Below are 18,575 nucleotides of genomic sequence, written 5' to 3' on the forward strand. Positions count from 1 at the left end.
GTGATTGGCGAAAGCTGGGCCCACCACCTTCGCGTTCTGTAAGCGTCACACGCACGCACGCACAGTAGTCTCTCACAGTCAGGGCCGGCGCGCGGGATCTGTAAGGCAAAGAACGGTGGTGCGGGGCTGGGCCTTGAGTGACCAGGTGAGGAGGCGCCTGCTCCCCCCGGGCCCTGCGCGGCCCCGCCCGCCGAGCCGCTCTGCCCTGAGGGGTGGGGGCAGCGATGGCGGCGCGCGCAGGAGCACGGGCTCGGCGGTCCCTGAGGGGCGGCCCGGGCCTGGCCCTGCTCGCTAGGCTCGGGCGGGGGCGGTGACCTGACGGTCCTCGCTGACCTCCCAGCGGCACGGGGGTGAAACCTGCCCCTCCCCGGGCAGCGCGTCCCGATTCCCTCCCGCCCCCTCCCCGCATAGTGACATTTCACTAGATGAGCCCAGTGGGGTCAGGGCCTTGGGATCTAGAACATTTTCCTCTGTCCCGTCCCCGGGTGCTACGGGCCCAGCACGGAGCTTCTCGGTGCGAAGGGGTGTCTATTGTGGGGGGGTGGATGCTCTCCGTGGTGCCTGCTGCAGTAAGATCCACCCCTACGCAGGCGGTACCTGCCGTGATCTTTCCCCTAATCAATTGCTGTTGGCATCTCATGGCACAGCCTTGCAGCTCAGTTAGGGATACCTGTACCCTGCTATAGCGCATTTCCCAAGGGGTGTGGTCATGTGCCTTCTGTGTGCCTCAGGTTCGGATAAAAAGAACAGGAGTACTTGTGGCACCTTAGAGACTAACACATTTATTAGAGCATAAGCTTTCGTGGGCTACAACCCACTTCAGCCTCTGCCTTTCTCTGTAGATCATAGAACTTAAGGTCAGTTTCATTAGTGCTCATCCTTGTAGCACTAGTGACTGGCAAATTCTTATAGTTAACATATTTGTTATGTAGCCTTTGGTGACTCTGGTGAATTAGTGTTTCGCTGGTAGAAATGTTCATGGGGGAAAATGAAAGCATTCATTTGAAGGGAGAGCTCAGTAGCACATTGAAAGGGAATCACACTAACTGTATTTCATCGCCTACTCACAACGTGTGGATGCACAGAACAGCCAAATTCCCTAGCCAGTCAGAAATTAGGGTGGCACAAAGTGCAATAGGCTGTTGAGTGGTTTTTTATTTATTCTTTTTTTTTCTCAGCGTCAGAAATCATCATGAGTCAGTTTAACTTTGGATCTGCTTCTGCTGGGGGAGGGTTCAACTTTGGCACTCCAAAGACAGCAGCCACCACAGCACCGACAGGCTATTCCTTCACACCTGGCAGTGGAACAGGATTCAGTTTTGGGACACCAACTCAGACCCCAGCAAGCACCCAGTCTACAGGTCTGTTCTCCCTGGCCACCCCTGCTACATCTGCACAGGCTTCTGGATTCAGTTTCGGATCACCAGCCACATCAACTGCAGCCCCAGCAGGAAATGTATTCTCGTTGGGGTAAGAACTAACTAGAGGAAGTATCTGTTCTTATCGTTCTTGTGAGTTGCCATCATTGAGTTGTCTTTTTCTATAAATTTTTTAAAAATACATTGGGAGTGGAGAGAATCCAAGTGGAAAGCTAGCTGAAATATTGAGTCTTGTGGGGGATTCAAAAGAAGGAAGATGGGGAAGATGTTTGACATATAAAGGAAAGTGGCTGTCCCAGGCATACCAAGTGGTATGGAAAAGGTAGACTTTACTGAGAGGAGGTAATTAAGGAAGCCTCAAGGTAAGTGGAGTTAAGTCATGATGGGTTGTAATACAGTGTATAGGAACTGAGCTATCTCTTTGAGATTAAATCCATTGCTCTACAAAGAAATCTGGTAAATAGCTGACCTTCCTGAAACTCTGCTTATCTAAAATGTTAAAGATAAGCTATAAAAAACTGCCCTTCAGCAGCTTGCTGGACTATATTATAAACATGGCAGTTCATCTTGCTATTCTTTTTCTGTCTAGGGCAAGTGTACCAAAGTTAAACTTGGGCAGCAGTGGCACCCCTCAGACTACAGGAATCACTGGGGGGTTTGGACTTGCTAATAGTACCGCCCTTACCAGCTCTATACCAAGCAGTGTGTCTTCAAGTCAAGTAGCAGCTCCTTCTGGCTTTGTTTTTGGCCCCACTACCACCACCACTGCTCAGGCTGGGACAACTGGAGGGTTCAACTTTGCCAGCAGCGGAACAGCTCAGACTGGAACCCCGAACTTTAATATCAGCTCTGTGGGAAATACAACTCAGCAAGTAGCACCTACAGGGTTAACCTTTGGAGCAGCCCCAGCTGCTGCCACCATTGCACCAACTACTGCACAACCAGCCACTGCCTTCAGTCTTGGGGGACAGTCCACAGGTGAGTATCAATCTTGAATCGGAAGCCCAAGTATTAGCAGTACAGTAACTCCTCACTTAAAGTTGTAGTTATGTTCCTGAAAAATGCGACTTTAAGCAAAACGATGTTAAGCAAAACCAATTTCCCCATAAGATTTAATGTAAATGAGGTTAGGTTAGGTTCCAGGGAAATTTTTTTCACCAGACAAAAGACTATATATACACGCACACACATACAAACAGTATAAGTTTTAAACAAACAATACTGATACACAGTGATGATGATTGTGAAGCTTGGTTGAGGTGGAGGAGTCAGAGGGTGGGATATTTCCCTTACTGCTAAATGTTGAACTAGCAATTGGCTGAGCCCTCAAGGTTTAACTCTCTCACTCTACAGGGCAGCAGGAATGGAGGGAGATATGTGCATTTCCTCTTTAAGTACACTGCCTTGTTAATTAGATCAGCTTGCTGAGACTGCAGCTGCTGCAAGCTCCCTCCCTCCTGAGCTCTGGTGTGTCCCCCCTGCTCTATGGAAGGTGGGGTAAGCGGGGAGCAGGAGGGAGGGTGACACCCTGACATTAGCCCCCTCTTCCTTCCCTCCCCCCACACAGCAAGCAGGAGCATATCCAAGGCAGAGGGCAGGAGCAGCACATGGCAGTGGGGGGAGGGACAGCTGAACTGCAGGCAGCTGCTGCACCAGGGAACTTAGGGGGGCTGCCGGTCGACCCTGGTTCCAAGCCCCCACCAGCCAGTTGCAATGGCCTGCTCTTCCTGCAAGCAGTAGACAAAGCAGGCGGCTGCCAAACAACGTTGGAAGGGAGCATTGCACAACTTTAAATGAGCATGTTCCCTAATTGATCAGGAATGAAACAACATTAACTGGGATGACTTTAAGTGAGGAGTTACTGTACTATATTCATATTAAAGCTCCTCCAGTCAGCTGACTTCTGAAGCTATGTAAATGAAATGGTATTTACCTATTAAAAGTTCTAATAATGCAGGTGAATTGATGGTTTGTTTGAGAAATGGACACTGAAGTCTGCTGTTTCAGTCTGGTGTGAAATAGAATTGGTGCTGTAAGTCACCATTTTTCAATATATGCCTGCCCAAAGTCGCCAGTTATCGATAAGTTTTTCATGTTGTCTTTAATATGGCATCTCTATGGATGGTCTCAATAATGTGACAGAATTACAGAGTATACTTCGTATCCTAAATGTTGATAGTCAGGTTTATCTCTTTCTTGATGCCCACCAGATAATCTGAAATTTAGAAAATACACACAGTAGAACCTTAGCAGAAGTGTTTTTGTTTGCTACTTCAGATTGCTATAATGGGAAGTGACAGAGTGTGAACATGCACTGAGTCAACAAATTAGTTTGTGGTCTAGTTAGTCCAGCTTGGTTAATAGGCCACTGTCTCTTTTGTAGGCCATTTTGCAGAGGAAATTTATTTTTTCACAGCACTCCAATCTAAGGCCATAATGCTGGGTTGAGTGGTCTGCAGGCTTATCTCATTAAATCTAGGGCTATTGACTTACTCGTGTCTTGTGTATGAGCATCTAGACACACACAGATGATGAGATGAAATAAGAGTTTAGAAAGAAACAGAACTGCAGAGATGACAGTGGGATCATCTGACCTTGGAATGTCTTTGCAATCACAGTTCCACAAACCTTTTGTGGAAAGGGTTTGGTACCATAGTACTGTGACTGTTACAGATGACTATCTCTTGTTAGAACTGTGTTTTCCGTAAGTGCTGGGTTTCAACCTCAAAGGACTGAAATAATTCTGCCACATTCTGAGTGTCGGCAGCAAGTTGAAAATTGGTTGCATTTGTAAAATCAGTTCTCTTTAGAAATAAGATGTGGGTAAAAAGACCTTGCATTTATAGTCAGTTGCTCAATGGACTCTGTTCCAGGGGTTTGAAGCCACTACTGTATACTTCCCAGGCCATTAAGAATAGTTCCAGTACCGCGGACAGGGACAAAGTAGAAATAGCAAAAAGTCAAGTTTGACACATCAGCACGAAGTTACATGATGGTCTTTTAAACATTAAAAAGTGGGGGGAAGTCTATAGCCTGAGTGGGTGATGGTCAGCTGCAGTTAGTCTGCATTAGAGCAAATCTTACAAGTTGTTATGGACAGAATATATTAGATCTAGTGAATCTCATTGACAGTGCTGGATCTAGGTCTGTCAGAGGGACATCGATATTAATCTGATAATAGATATTCTTAGCTCTACTCATTTGGATATTGTGGGTTTTTTCAGTCTCTCTCTCTCTCTCTGCAGTTGCAGCTATTTCAGAGTCTCTGCTTTAGAACTGTTTGCTCTTGTTTCATGTCTTTTTGTATTTCTTAATCCAGGTTTAAATTTTGGAATACTGGCCTCGACAGCAGCCACCTCTGCACCCACAGGAACATTGACAGCTACTACCATCCAGGGACCTAGTTTATCATTTGGAACCAAACTCGGAGGTAGGTGGTGACTGGGGCATGGTGACTGAAAGATGAGTCAGGGTGAAGGGGATCTGACTACCCTGCTTGAAGTAGTTCTGTTTATTGGAGAGTGGAGAACAGATCAAAATAGGAGTGGACGCGTTATACTTTGTCTTGCAGTGAATTTGCTCCTTGGTCAGATTCTGTAAGTTCTCTAGTATCAGAGGGGTAGCCGTGTTAGTCTGAATCTGTAAAAAGCAACAGAGGGTCCTGTGGCACCTTTGAGACTAACAGAAGTATTGGGAGCATAAGCTTTCGTGGGTAAGAACCTCACTTCTTCAGATGCAAGTAACTTACTTGCATCTGAAGAAGTGAGGTTCTTACCCACGAAAGCTTATGCTCCCAATACTTCTGTTAGTCTCAAAGGTGCCACAGGACCCTCTGTTGCTTTGTAAGTTCTCTAAGCACCTTCTTATTTTACTGTACAGCTCAATTTTACTTTGTACAGAATTTTGCATATGAAAACTGTATTTCACAATTCTTTATGGGGTAAAATAAAACAGAGGAGTTTAAGGGTGATGGGGCGGGGGAAGAGATACTTTAAAATTAAAGCTGAAAACAGAAGCTGCAGAGGAGAAGACTCTTGCATCAATAGAAGGAAGATTAGTGTAGATCAGGGGTTCTCAAACTTCATTGTACCATGACCCCCTTCTGACAACAAAAATTACTACATGACCCCAGGCGTGGGTGGAGGGGGAGATGAAGCCTGAGCCCCGGCGCCCTGGGTGTGGGGGCCAAAGCACAAGGGTTTCAGTCCAGGGTGGGGGGCTTGTAACCTGAGCCCTGCCACTCAGGACTGAGGCCTGGTGGGGCTTGGGCTTGGGCTTCAGCACTGGGCCCCAGAAAGTCTAACGCCAGCCCTGGCGACCCCATTAAAATGGAGTCACGACCCACAGTTTGAGAACCGCTGGTGTAGATGAATGGAGAAAAGGTGTGTCAAAGAGAAGGTCCCATTCTCTGCTTTGTTTATTCTGAGTGTGTGTCTTGAAGCTTCAGAGAAGGATATGTTTGTATGGGTTTTGGCTTTTTCTGTTCTAGGCTTGACTGCAACATCCACAGCTCCTACCATCACAGCTTCCCTTCTTGGTTCATCTGGGCCTACTTTGTTTGCATCCATAGCAAGTTCTTCAGCACCAAACTCCTCTGCTGCCACAGGCCTCTCACGTAAGTCACAGAACATGTATCAGACAGTTTTCCTCACAGTCTGTCCTCGTATTGGCAAGTAGATGGTCAAGGAGTAGGTTGGCAGGTTCTGTCTGTGGTGATGGTGCTTTTTCACTAAAGGAATCACGTTAAGGTACAACTACAGTTATTTTGGTCTTTGATAGTGTCAGCTTGTCTTTGTCCGCTTCAGGGCAAAAATCTTGTCAGTGATGTATCCTGTTCGTTGCATAGAAACTTTTGTCCAGAACATAATGCATGTGAGAAGAGTGGCAATTTTAACTAACTCTGATTTTTTTTTTTGTGTCCACTGTCCTGATATGTTCATCACAGCTGAACATGCCAGTGACTCTGATTACATGTGTTAAAGTCAGGCCTGATCTACGCTACAGAGTTAGGTTGACATAAGGCCGCTTACATCGACCTAACTCTGTGAGTATCTACATTAGTGGTGTTCCTGCTGATGTAAGTCACTCACTACACTGACTTAATAACTCCACCTCTCCGAGAGTTGTATCGCTTAGGTTTGTATAGTTAGGTTGATGCAGTGTCAGTATAGACACTGCATTGATTGTTATGGCTGTCAGTCCCTGACTGCTGACAACCCAGAGCTGTCAGTGCTCCACACTGTCAGTTAAATTGGTGGAAGCGCTCCTGGTGAGGACGTGCACTGCCGACAGCAGGAGGGGGGTTTGGACATGGAAAAATGTAATTTAATGACTACAGTGACTGTACAGCAATGTAACTTAAGTTGACTTAATTTTGTAGTGTAGATTTGCCCTCCCTGTGCTATTATCTCTGAGATAGTGTTGATGATGGTCAGGTCTTCACATTCCATTTTCAAGTGAGGTGCTGGTTTGGGGAAGGGTGTATGTGAATATTTGGTGGTTTTAATATGCTGCGTATCTAGGTAATTCCTTTGTGGTAGAAGATGTGCCAGCTACTTCATACCAGGAAATACTAACTTTCTTCTGCCCACTGTAGGGTAGTTAATCTGACCCTATGTCTAACAGCTCTCTCACTTTCCAACCCTATAAATGTGTTAACAGTCATAGTCAACAATGGGGAAATAAACCTGACTACAAGAATTTTGCCACAAGGAGTGATTTCTACTGTTAATATAGCTATTTGTGTAGAAAAACACCACTTTGTACCTAGCCAGAGAGATGTTTTAAAAGTCCTTTGGGGAAGTGAAAGTGTGGGTTTATTGCACTACAGTCCTTTTGGCTACTGGAGAATATCTTTTTTGATTGCCCATCTGTAACTTTTAGTAGCTTATGTATTTGCTGTATGAATAATAGAATAATTTACCAGATTTTCTCCAAGTACTTGATGTAAAACATAGAATCCTAGAAATGTAGACTGGAAGTGACCTCAATAGGTTATCTAGTCCAGTCCCTTGCACTGTGGCAGGGCTAAGTATTAGACCATCCCTGACAAGTGTTTGTCCAACCTGTTCTTAAAAACCTCTAATGACAGAGATTCCACAGCTTCTCTGGGTAATTTTGTTCCAGTGCTTAACTACCCTTAAAATTAGGAAGTTTTCCATAATATCTAACCAAAATCTCCCCTGCTGCAATTTAAGCCCATTACTTCTTGTCCTTTCCTCAGTGGTTAAGGAGAACAATTTATCACCCTCCTCTTTATAACAATCTTTTATGCACTTGAATACTGTTATCATGTCTCCTCTGTTCTTTTCCAGACTAAACAAACCCTTTTTTCCCCCTCAATCTTTCCTCTTAGTTCTTATTTTCAAGACCTTTAATCACTTTTCTTGCTCTCCTTTGCACTTTCTCCAGTTTATCCACACCTTTCCTGAAGTGTGATACCGAGAACTGGACACAGTACTCCAGCTGAGGTCTTACTAGTGCTGAGTAGAGTAGAAGAATTATTACTTATGTCTTGCTTACAACACTCCTGATAATACATCCCAGAATGATGTTTGATTTTTTTGCAACAGTATTACATATAGTTAAGATCTTGAAGCTTCAGGATAAGGTGGTTCTTGGTCTAATCAGCTGTGATTCAAGCTCTCCAGAATGCCCACTTTCTTTGCCCCTACCCTTGCAAAGAGCCTGGAGGAGGGCTTTTGACTTGCTCATGACAATCAGGTGTCCTCTTCTTTTTTAGATAAAGGCCTGTACCTTGGCTGCACTGTTTATGGAGGGTTTTTTTTTTATAGATGACACTTTCTTTACTCTGTGGACCAGAGTAATTTTGTTTTGAATATTATTCAGCTGTTTCAGGTGTTAGGACATAAAAGCAGAAAGTTCGGTCCATCATTAAATATGTACGCTACATAACTTCAGGATCACCTTCATTTTCTGTATAAGAGAGAAACAGTGCAGTTTACCAGAGAGAGCATGCAAAACTGAGCCACCTGAAGTAAGAAATAGCAGGTCACTTGCATTAGAAGAAACCAGACAGTATTTTGAGATCTTTAGGCTGTGTTCATGGGAATACAGCCTAGCCAGATCACTCCAATCAAATTACATTACATTTTGCAAAAACTCAGTGAGAATGGAGTCAATCATGCACCTCGTGGGGACCAAACTTGTCCCTGGTGTAACTCCATTGAAGTTAGTGGAGTTCTACCAGAAATGAATTTGGCTTACTGCCTTCATTCTGCTTATGTTTTGGCATCCCTTTTCCAAAGTGTATCTCTGTGGGGCTTAGTAAATTTGGCAAGATAGTCTTCTGAGTTTAGCCATATCCAGGATGCTGTATTTGATTCAGTGGATTGTTTCCATAATGAGTTACTCACAATCCTCACTCTCATTTAGCCTCTGAGTACTTATAGTTCCAGGACTGCATTCCCAAGCTACCTTGAGACTGGTGTTTGGGTCCTATTGCCTGGTCTAGCCATTTGTATCAGTTGAATGTTGCATGTTTCAAATTATCCAAATATAATAGTTAGTAGCTTTGCAGCTGAATTGAGAAGAACTCTTAAAACAGCTGTGAAGCCTTCTGTATGTATCCATTGTTTTAACCTGCCATTCTTCACCTAGGTGCCTGGATGTTCCCTCAGCCTACTTAGTTATTGGTTCATTGCTAGTACAGATAAAACAGGGACCAGAGCACAGTAACTTTCTAAAGGGGATCCCAGTCCAGTGGGACGCACAGGAAACTGTGTTATTCTCTTCTGTTTACAGTTGGTGGCACCTCAACTGCAGCAACCAGTCTGGGTACTCTTGGATTTGGATTAAAGGTCCCTGGAACAACGACTGCTGCAACCATCACTACCACAAGTAAGGACTAGATTCTGAAAAGAATGAGAATGATCATGCTGATAACACTATTGTATAGTCCCATGATTCTCAGTCTCTTTCTACCCAGGATCTGAAAACCATCCACTGTTTTGTGTTGTGATACATCTGGTCCCACAATTCTTTTTGTGGCCATTGTGGACTTGTGTTCGCAGCAAGAAACCACAGGTCGTCTTGGCTGGGGGCTGTAAGAGTTTGGCAGTCTGGTTTACAGGGTTGGTGAGGGGCTGCTGTTTACTGGGGTAGCATCTCCCTCTCCAGCCACCAGCCTTCCTACACAGCAGGCATAGCATTGCTTCAAGAGGCTGTGGATCTAGCTGCACATTGTGTAGGGATAGAGGGGAGGGAGAAATAGGGAGGACTGAGGAGCTGCAGTAAGATTAGTTGGGGTGGCTAGAATGGGGTGGAAATAGGATAGAAAAGGAGCATCTAGCTTCTTCCCTGCCCTGGATCCTAGAGAATGCAGAATTTGGAAGCCTTTTGCCCACTTCCATCAACCAGTGGGTTGTTCACACTTCTGAGTTGCACCCGACTGGTTGAGAAGTCCTTGTCTAGATTTAATAATAGCATAGTACCAAGATCCAGGACCCAGCATCCTGTTCCTGACTCTGCCAGACAGTTGCTTTGTGATCCTTGCCTGTCTGTCTTACTACTATTTTGCAAAAAGGAAAGCTATTGCCCAACAAGCACTGAGGCTTGTTTCCTTAAGGTTCATAAAGAACTTTGAGATCCTGGGACAGAAGGTGCTGTATAACTGTCAAGTTTTATTAACAGATGTTCATCAGCATCATTAAAACATTTTTTAGTTCACCAGCTCTGCTTATAAGAAGTCCAGTTCCAAAGAAGAGTGGTGATGCAGCTCACAAATTGCATGCATTGGCAGAGCTATGTGTAGATTCAGTATTATAGTAGTTGGGGTCCTGCAGATCTGGGTTGAGAGAGATGTGTGCAGAGTTTGCATTGTATCTTTCTCAATATTACTTGGTTAAATATGTGCTTTCAGTCCCTCCTTTTAATAGCCACTTGGGTTGGAAGGGAACCTGGGGATCTTCAGTCCATCCCTGTCCATTGTAGCAAAATTGATTTATTTATTTATTCTTCTCTCTATATATCTATATAATTTGAAAACTAAGAGAAATAAGCCACTACTTGCTGCTTATACAGAATAGAGCTTTCTAAAGATCTCATAGCACCTTACAAAGGTGGATAAGTAGTGTTATCTACATCTTACAAATGGAGAAACTCAAGTGACATGGCTAATCTAGATCACATAGTCAAGGTAATTTGTGAATAGAACTCATGCCTCCTAATTTCCAATCTTGCATCCAATCTGCTAGATCACAGTTGATCTCTCCTCCTCTGTATACATTCCTCTCCTTTTATGTATGGTGTGACACTAAATCTTTCCTTGCAGGCACTTCTTCTGCCCCTAGCACAGGTTTTGCCTTGAATCTTAAACCACTGACCACCACTGGTACCATTGGTGCTGTGACTTCTACTGCTACTATAGCCACCACAACAACCAGGTGAGTCCTTTCAACCAATTGAATTACTGCTAAGTGTCCTAGTTCAGTGGCTGGGTACTGAGAGTGTGTGTTCAAATTCATGATGTAGTCAGTTTGTCTGATTCCTCCACTCAAAATCCAATAAAGAGACTGTGGTGGGATTGGAATGCAGAAGTACAGTGAGTATCATAGATATACTGTATCCTGGAAGGATGTACTGTTGAAGTCTGTTTGTAATTCAGTGGTCGTGCGGTTAACACTAGCTGTGCTGTCAGCTTTATATCTTGTCATTTTTGAGCTTGTATTTATTCTAGCTTAATGCTCTCTCAACTTCCCCAACCCCAGTGCTCCCCCAGTGATGACTTATGCTCAGCTGGAGAGTCTGATTAATAAATGGAGCCTAGAACTGGAGGACCAGGAGAAACATTTTCTTCATCAGGCTACACAGGTCAATGCCTGGGATCGGACACTGATTGAGAATGGAGAGAAGGTGAGATGGCATGCCTTATCAACCTGTTTTTCACATAGGGCCAGATTTTTAAAGATATTTGAGTGCCCAAAGATACAAATAGGCACCCAGTGGGATTTTCAAAAGTACCTAGATGCTGAACTTCCATTGGTGGGTCTTTTGGGGGGAGGAGGAAATCCCACTAGGCACCTATCTGCTTCTTAGACAACTTTACAAATCTGGCCCAGCATGATTAAGAGTTGCCCAGATAAGATGAGAAATCTTAGGCCAGCCTGTTGCCTAGGAGTTAGCTTTTGTGGCCATAACTCCAGTGCTAAATCTAAAATGTTCTCTATAATAAACATTTATACCACTATTTCGTCTTTCTGGTACACAATTTTCATGGTGTTTTTTCTCAATCCACCCCTTTCCCTCTACCCCTACATCCTGACAGATGATTTCTGAATTCTATTGCTACAGTCTGTTAAATGCTATGTGTTCCTGTCTGGTTTTAGATTACTTCATTACACAGAGAAGTGGAGAAAGTGAAGCTGGATCAGAAGAGGTAAGAGAGACTGTGTGCTTTAGTGATGTGCTTTGTTTTCCTGGGATAGTGATCTTTCCATCTCCTTGCAGCCTTCCGATGATGAAGAGTTTATACACCACATATAACTCTGCCCTAAGTTGCTTTCAGTAGCACACTTGTTCATTTGCTTTTCTGCAGGTTGGATCAGGAACTCGATTTCATCCTGTCACAACAGAAGGAGCTGGAAGATTTGCTGATCCCTCTGGAGGAGTCTGTAAAGGAACAGAGTGGGACTATCTACTTGCAGCACGCAGATGAGGAGCGGGAGCGAACGTAAGGAAGTGATCCTAGTTAAGCACATGATAGGGCAGAGCTAATGTAGTAACATTTGAGGACAGGAAGAACTAAACTTGGACTACAGGGCATTCTAGGGGGTTGCTATAGGATGAGGAAACTGGTAAAAACTTTTTCTGGAACATAGTCTTCCCAGTGGCTTGCATTTCCCATATTGGAAGTGTAGATAGAGGAATGAGGAAGTAGAGCTGTCAGTATATTTTATTAGATAACATAAATGGAGTTCTTTTGGGGGCTGTGGACTTAACTAGCTATTTGAGGTCAGTCTATTAATTTTTGGAATGATCTCTCTAATACTACTGAAAGTGAAGTCCCATGGGTGCTGATTAGAGCCAGGGAAGCAGTGTGTGTGATTATTCAAGTCATGGAAGCATTTTAGGGCAAGGACTGGTGAATTCTAGTAAGGCAACCAGAGAGGGTGTCTGACTTGCCCAAGAGATGTCTTGCAGGATCAGGACCAGTTGGTTTGTTTTATTCCTCTGGCAGGGCGTGAGGAGAATATTCTATTGAATCTTAAATGTCAAAGAGCATTGACGACATCTCTGTTCCCAGTGTCTTCATGTCTCTCTCCTATGAAAGAATATTGGTGTTGCCTAGTTGGCGGGGCAAAATGTTCCTCCAGTGTACTTGGTATATCTGTTTGATTTGAAACACTCTGACCACATCTCCTCCTCTGTGCTTTACAGCTATAAATTGGCTGAAAACATAGATGCCCAGTTGAAGCGTATGGCACAGGATCTCAAAGACATCATTGAGCACCTGAACACATCTGGGGGCCCTGCCGATACCAGCGACCCAGTGAGTATGAGCCAAGTTCTCTTGTGAAGGTGGTAAAAATCTCTTATGGGCCATTTAACTTGTGTAGTTATGAATACTCTTCATGTCGTTTGTATTTTCAGGATTTGAAGAAGATTTTACAGCTTTTACTCCCTAGTTTTTTTCTGTTGATCAAACTCCTGTTCCAGCACAAGCCAACGTGGCTCCCTTATGCTTACTCTAGGGTCTCCTAAAATCTTGCATCTGTTTCTCTCCAGCTCCAGCAGATCTGTAAAATTTTGAATGCACACATGGATTCATTGCAGTGGATTGACCAGAACTCGGGTAAGAACCTTAATGAAGCCTTTTTTTTTTTTTTAAGTAAAAAAATGGACTGGCCAAAATGTCAGGTCTGAACTGCACTTAGGAAGGAAGATTGGATATCTTGAAGGAGGAGGGGAAGTGTAATCTCTTTCTGGCCTCTCTATTCAGTGCTTAGTGGAGGGACTGTAGGTTGAGAGATCAGCTAGACAGTGACAGGTACTGGTAGTGGACTGTGCAAAACAATCACTTGTTATGAAGTTAAAGTACTAAGTGTAATTCTGGTGTGTGTGTGTGTGTGTGTTTCTTGACCATAGATCACTTCAGAAAGCTACATGAGGAGTTTTCCCCAAGTACCAGCCTAATATCATTTGGATTCCCCTCTCTCTTCATTCTCCATTAAAGCCCTATAGACTCAGTAGTTTCTGGATGAAGTTCCTGGCCATTTGCTAAATATGTTAGGAAAATCAGTGTTCTAAAACGATCAATAGAAAATGGCTTCCCTATTGATAGTCTGAGCATGGGCTTTTACAATGTTATCAGCCTTTTCTTTATGGAAAATATCTTTTGAGGGTCACAAATGCCAGTTTTTAAAATGCTCTGGTCACCTCCATTGGCCTTCCTACCTCAGTATCTATCCTGTGGCCCCTCTCTCTCCCAAGTTTCAGCTCAGGAAGATTGCTCCTTACACTGTTAGCTGAGGTCAAACGTTCGTTCCCTGCAGGTACAGTAACTCCATTTTCTGAGGGACACTGCAGAAGTTGCAGAGTAACTTTGAAAAGATAATACTGAACAGATGTTATGCTGGGTATTAGAAAGGAAGATTGCTCTTCAGGGACTGGGTTTTTTCACTAAAATATTGGGATGCTTCCAGGGTTTAATTGCTTTTTCTGAAGTTATTACACATAGTTTTCATGACCAGGAACCATCTGTCTCCCAGTAAAGGATCCTGAGTATTCTAGCTAGTTTGCAGCTCTCCTTAACTGAACCTAATTAGCCACAAGGGGACACTGTTGGGTGATGTGGTGCTGCTCTTTCCAGGACTCAGGTACACTAGCTCTGCTGCACTCTCAACTCCTGCAAAGCTGTGAATGTCCCCAAACCCATGGTTTATATTCATCCCTTTTGAAAGAAGGCAAACTCCCTTGATTTAAATAGGTTTGTCTGATTATACCAGAGCTGTATTTGGCTTCCAGATTCCTAAAAGGTGTTAACTTCTCAGTACTCAGTGCTTGTCGTCATGATGAGATTTGACAGCTTCTGGGATGTCGCCTGTAGCAGCAGATCTGTGGGTCCAGTTGCAGTCCTCAATGTCAGTCTGGTGTAAAACAGTTGCCTGTTTCTTTTGAAGATGATTATTAAAGGGGTTGCAATTTGTTCCATCAGCGTGAGAATTTTTCTTGTATTACAAATAGGACCCTACCAAATTCACGGTCCATTTTGGTCAATTTCATGGTCATAGGATTTTTAAAATAGTAAATTTCATTATTTCAGCTATTTAAATCTGAAATTTCATGGTGTTGTAATTGACCCGAAAAGGAGTGGGTGGGGTGGGGGGTTGTGGTACTGCTACCCTTACTTCTGCACTGCTGCAGCCGGTGGCTCCCTTCAGAGCTGGGCAGCTGGAGAGCGGCGGCTGCTGGCCGGGATCCCAGCTTTGAAGGCAGAGCCACCGTCAGCAGCAGCGCAGAAATAGAGGCATGGTATGCTATTGTGCTAACCTTACTTCTGTGCTGCTGTTGGCGGGGCACAGCCTTCAGAGCTGGGTGCTGGCCAACAGCTGCCACTCTCCAGCCACCCAGCTCTGAAGGCAGCGCAGAAATAAGGGGGCAATACCGTGATTCCCCTAAAATAACCTTGTGACTCACCTGCAACTCCCTTTTGGGTCAGGACCCCCAATTTGAGAAACTGGTATACCCCGTGAAATCTGTGTAGTCTAGAGTAAAAGCACATAAAAGACCAGATTTCACGGTCCATGACGCGTTTTTCATGGCTGAATTTGGTAGGGTCCTAATTATAAATCATGGCTATTCAGCCAATTAATTAGATCACTAGATTAATTGAATAGTCCAATGTCTATTTTTAGGGGATATGCAAGTTTCAAAGAGGAACCTGTCAACTTTAGTATGATAGAGCAAGTCTCTCAAGCAAGGGTAGGAGCAGTTGATGTTACAAAATGTACTTTTTTCCCTGAATGATTTGTGTGCTTCCTTTGTTCCTTTGGGATGTTTAGCAAATGCAAGAGTTCCTGTTCTTATTTACACTTATCCATCATGTGCCCCCCGTCTGCAACAGCCAGAATGGCTTGTCCCATTGGCAGAACTGGGAGAAGTGACGCTTCCAAGATTATATTTTTCTTGATTTTAAAAATTTAAAACATAGAAACTGTTCACAAGTTTCTAAATCCCGTTCCCTTAAAACACCTTCAGGGCTACCTCATAAAAGCAAAGTAGCTTTTCTAGATAATAATTGTAACATCTGTTATCTTGTTGAGGGGTTTCTTAAGACTTGTGTAACTTTAACATTTGCATCCAGAGAGCTGTATTAGCCCAGTGTGGGGGTTTTAAAATGTGGAACAGACACCTAGTAGATTCCAAACTCTCACATTGCTGAGATCTGTAAACATACCTTTGGCTAATTTGCTTCCCATTTCCAATGAGTCCACTCCTTCTTGGCACACCATGGTACCCTAAGATGACAAGATCTTAGCTGAGGGAACACAGGTATAGTCTAAATGATCTTAAATCTCTCCTCTTGCCAAAAGAACTCTAAGGAATTTTACTTTCTTCTATTTCTCTTATTAAAAGTTTGAGGGTTACAATAGCTGACTGGACTCTGGTGAGAGCTCTGCTTTGTAATGGGAGTATTAAATTTTGAGATGCATATACTGTATGTGTAGCTGATAGTGGGGCTAAAACTCGCAGTACAAAAAGAGTGCCCTGCATAATTTGGAGCTTTGAAAGGATATTTAAATTTGCAGAGTTATTTGTTCTTGAAAATATGGGCCACTGCATGTGTGTTAATGCTTCTACTGCACGTTAACTGCAAAGGGGAAGCGTGTTCATCCAGGAGACAGAGCTTTCCTGGAGTCTGGCTTAAGATTGGAATGAACTCCTGCAGACTCTAAGTACCAACACAAAATGTGCTGCTTTCTGTTCCAAGTGCAAAGTGCGTTTCAACCTGCCTTCATTAACAAAAACACATACATTTTAATGAACGTAAAATATGCTATATATAATAAACCCATATATAATTTTCCTTTTTAAGAGGAAAGAAGAAAGAAAACATCCCAAATGCTAATTAGGTCACTTAATGTACTACTGGAAGAGTCTGGTATCACATGTTAGATGTATTACAAGAACTTAAATGGACTAGAATGTCTCCATACTACAGACCCATAGTGCAGCTTTATGATCAAGATTGGTGAAATTATTCTGCAGGAGTCATTTACAGGCTTTCAGAAAGAGTAGGCTTTTTCAGTTCAGTGCCTACAGCATACAGAACTATTGCAGTAATTTACTTATTTTATAGACAATAATTGAGAACAGATTATAGGTCATGAAGGGGGCAGAGTGGATAGTGTGTGCGTGTGCCCGTGCATGATTTGTGTATTTCCAAATATGGAGCCTGTTCCAGCTACTCATGTTCAGCAAGTGTTTAGTTTCTAACTTTGTAAAACTTTTGTTGAAAATGTAAATAAAATAACATAAATTAACGTAAACCAAATTGAAGTTGGGTCAGCAAGGAAGATTGGAGTGATGGCCAAAATGTCCTCTTGGGCTTGTCCACTTGTTTCTGGGTGTTGTGAGAGTTTCTGCCATCATAGCCATCCGATGAGCCTTTTGCAGTTCAGCAGTGTCTCATGCTGGGTTTTTCTCTCCCCTTCTGTTCCCAAACCTATCTTAACCATTGATCTTTACTCTTTCTGAGACACTCTTCTCTCTTCCAGACTTGTACTGCCTAGGGCTGTCTCTTATGATGTTCATGTGATCCTTATGTGTGTATTACGTTTTTTTCCCCTCTCCCCATAGCCCTGCTGCAGAGGAAGGTAGAGGAGGTGACGAAGGTTTGTGAGAGCCGCCGAAAGGAACAGGAACGCAGTTTTCGGATCACATTCGATTGAGTGATCCAAGAAATCTCTACTGCTGTAATATTCACTTGATAGCCATTTATGTAAAAACTTAGGAAAAATAGAGTAAAAATTGTGATATCACGTTTGTGTTTTTGTTTCAATAAAATGCTTTTTCATGCCAAACCTCCTATTGTCTGCAATATCCACCTTACTGGAATTCACATTGACTCATACCATAGAGATTGCTTGGAGCTTCTTAGTTCTGCAGAATCTGTGTCCTTGTTTTGTGGTTTTTGTACATATGTTTCAGGTATTTTACTCAGTTCTTGTTATCTTTAGAGTGTTTTAAACTACAGTGAAGTCACATGACTAACCTCTCCAGCTCAATTTTGCTTTAAAATTGGACTTATGATGAACTATATTAAGATCTAAATTTAGTATGGGCTATTTAAATAATTCAAGCAGTACGTTCGCTGCTGAAGTTTTAAAGGAAGTCAGATCATTGAACTGGTGGAAGTCACTGGCAAAGCACCAGGAACCAGTTTGTTGAAGTGCTAAACCAGCTTTTGAAAACAATAGCCTCTTCTGCAGACGCAAAGAATATTTTCTTCATTTCAGTTTATTCAACTAGTTCAGTTCAATGACTAGTTCATTAAATGTTAAGATGAGTGGGAGTTGAAAAACAAAACAGGGAAGCTTGTTTTCTCTTCCAATCTGACAAGTATGAGTGGATGGTGACTAGAAACAACTAGTTCCATTCATTAAGTACAGATAATACTTCCTTTGTTTTAATAAATAAGTTTTAAATTCATCCAGCACATTTAAGCTTGCTTGTCTTTTTTTATTTGGTTAAATAATTTTTTAAAATGCTGGGGGGGGGGGGGCATTTATAATTGAATTCCACATTCCATCCAAATAGAGCTTGACAAAAATCACAAGTGAAAAATTAATCTACTAAAGAAATACACTAGTCGTCATTTTCTAACTGTAAATATTAATCTTAATTTAAGATATAAAATTACTTAAATGTGTATAAATAGACCATATCCTTGCTGAGCAAAAAGTATCAAATTTAGTGTATAGGCTGTATTTTATTGCAAATCCTGTTTTAATGGTTAGCCAACTAATAAGAATAAACCTTTCTTTAGTTCACCAGCTCTTTAGTAAACTAACTAAAGTACAAATGCAAGACTGAAATCAGTCCATCCTAAATTGGGCCTGTTTCACGTCTGAAAACTTGGTCTGCATGCTGCTGTCTGCAATAAGTTGGGTGCTCCCTTCCTGCTTGTACTCCACAAATCTTTTCTGAGATGTCATAATTTCGGCCAATCTCTTT

The 18,575-nt window shown here is 42.8% G+C and overlaps 1 protein-coding gene across 2 annotated transcripts; it reads left to right on the forward strand.

Annotated features, from left to right (window-relative positions):
• The first annotated feature begins 47 nt into the window (after positions 1–47).
• Positions 48–17,691, forward strand: NUP62CL (nucleoporin 62 C-terminal like). 2 transcript variants are annotated; one of them, XM_034781886.1, is made up of 13 exons: positions 48–145; positions 1,179–1,470; positions 1,969–2,357; positions 4,699–4,809; positions 5,869–5,994; positions 9,144–9,239; positions 10,672–10,783; positions 11,108–11,252; positions 11,726–11,775; positions 11,935–12,069; positions 12,777–12,888; positions 13,125–13,191; positions 17,199–17,691. In XM_034781886.1, exons 2-13 carry the CDS (start codon positions 1,193–1,195, stop codon positions 17,288–17,290), a joined length of 1,713 nt encoding a protein of 570 aa, XP_034637777.1. In that variant the 5' UTR covers positions 48–145; positions 1,179–1,192; the 3' UTR covers positions 17,291–17,691. The 2 variants fall into 2 exon arrangements, with proteins under 2 accessions (XP_034637777.1, XP_034637778.1); XM_034781887.1 differs by lacking the exon at positions 48–145 and adding an exon at positions 376–514.
• The last annotated feature ends 884 nt before the right edge of the window (positions 17,692–18,575 follow it).

This window comes from Trachemys scripta, chromosome 9 (genome assembly GCF_013100865.1).
Source record: "Trachemys scripta elegans isolate TJP31775 chromosome 9, CAS_Tse_1.0, whole genome shotgun sequence".
NCBI classification, from domain to species: Eukaryota; Metazoa; Chordata; order Testudines; family Emydidae; genus Trachemys; species Trachemys scripta.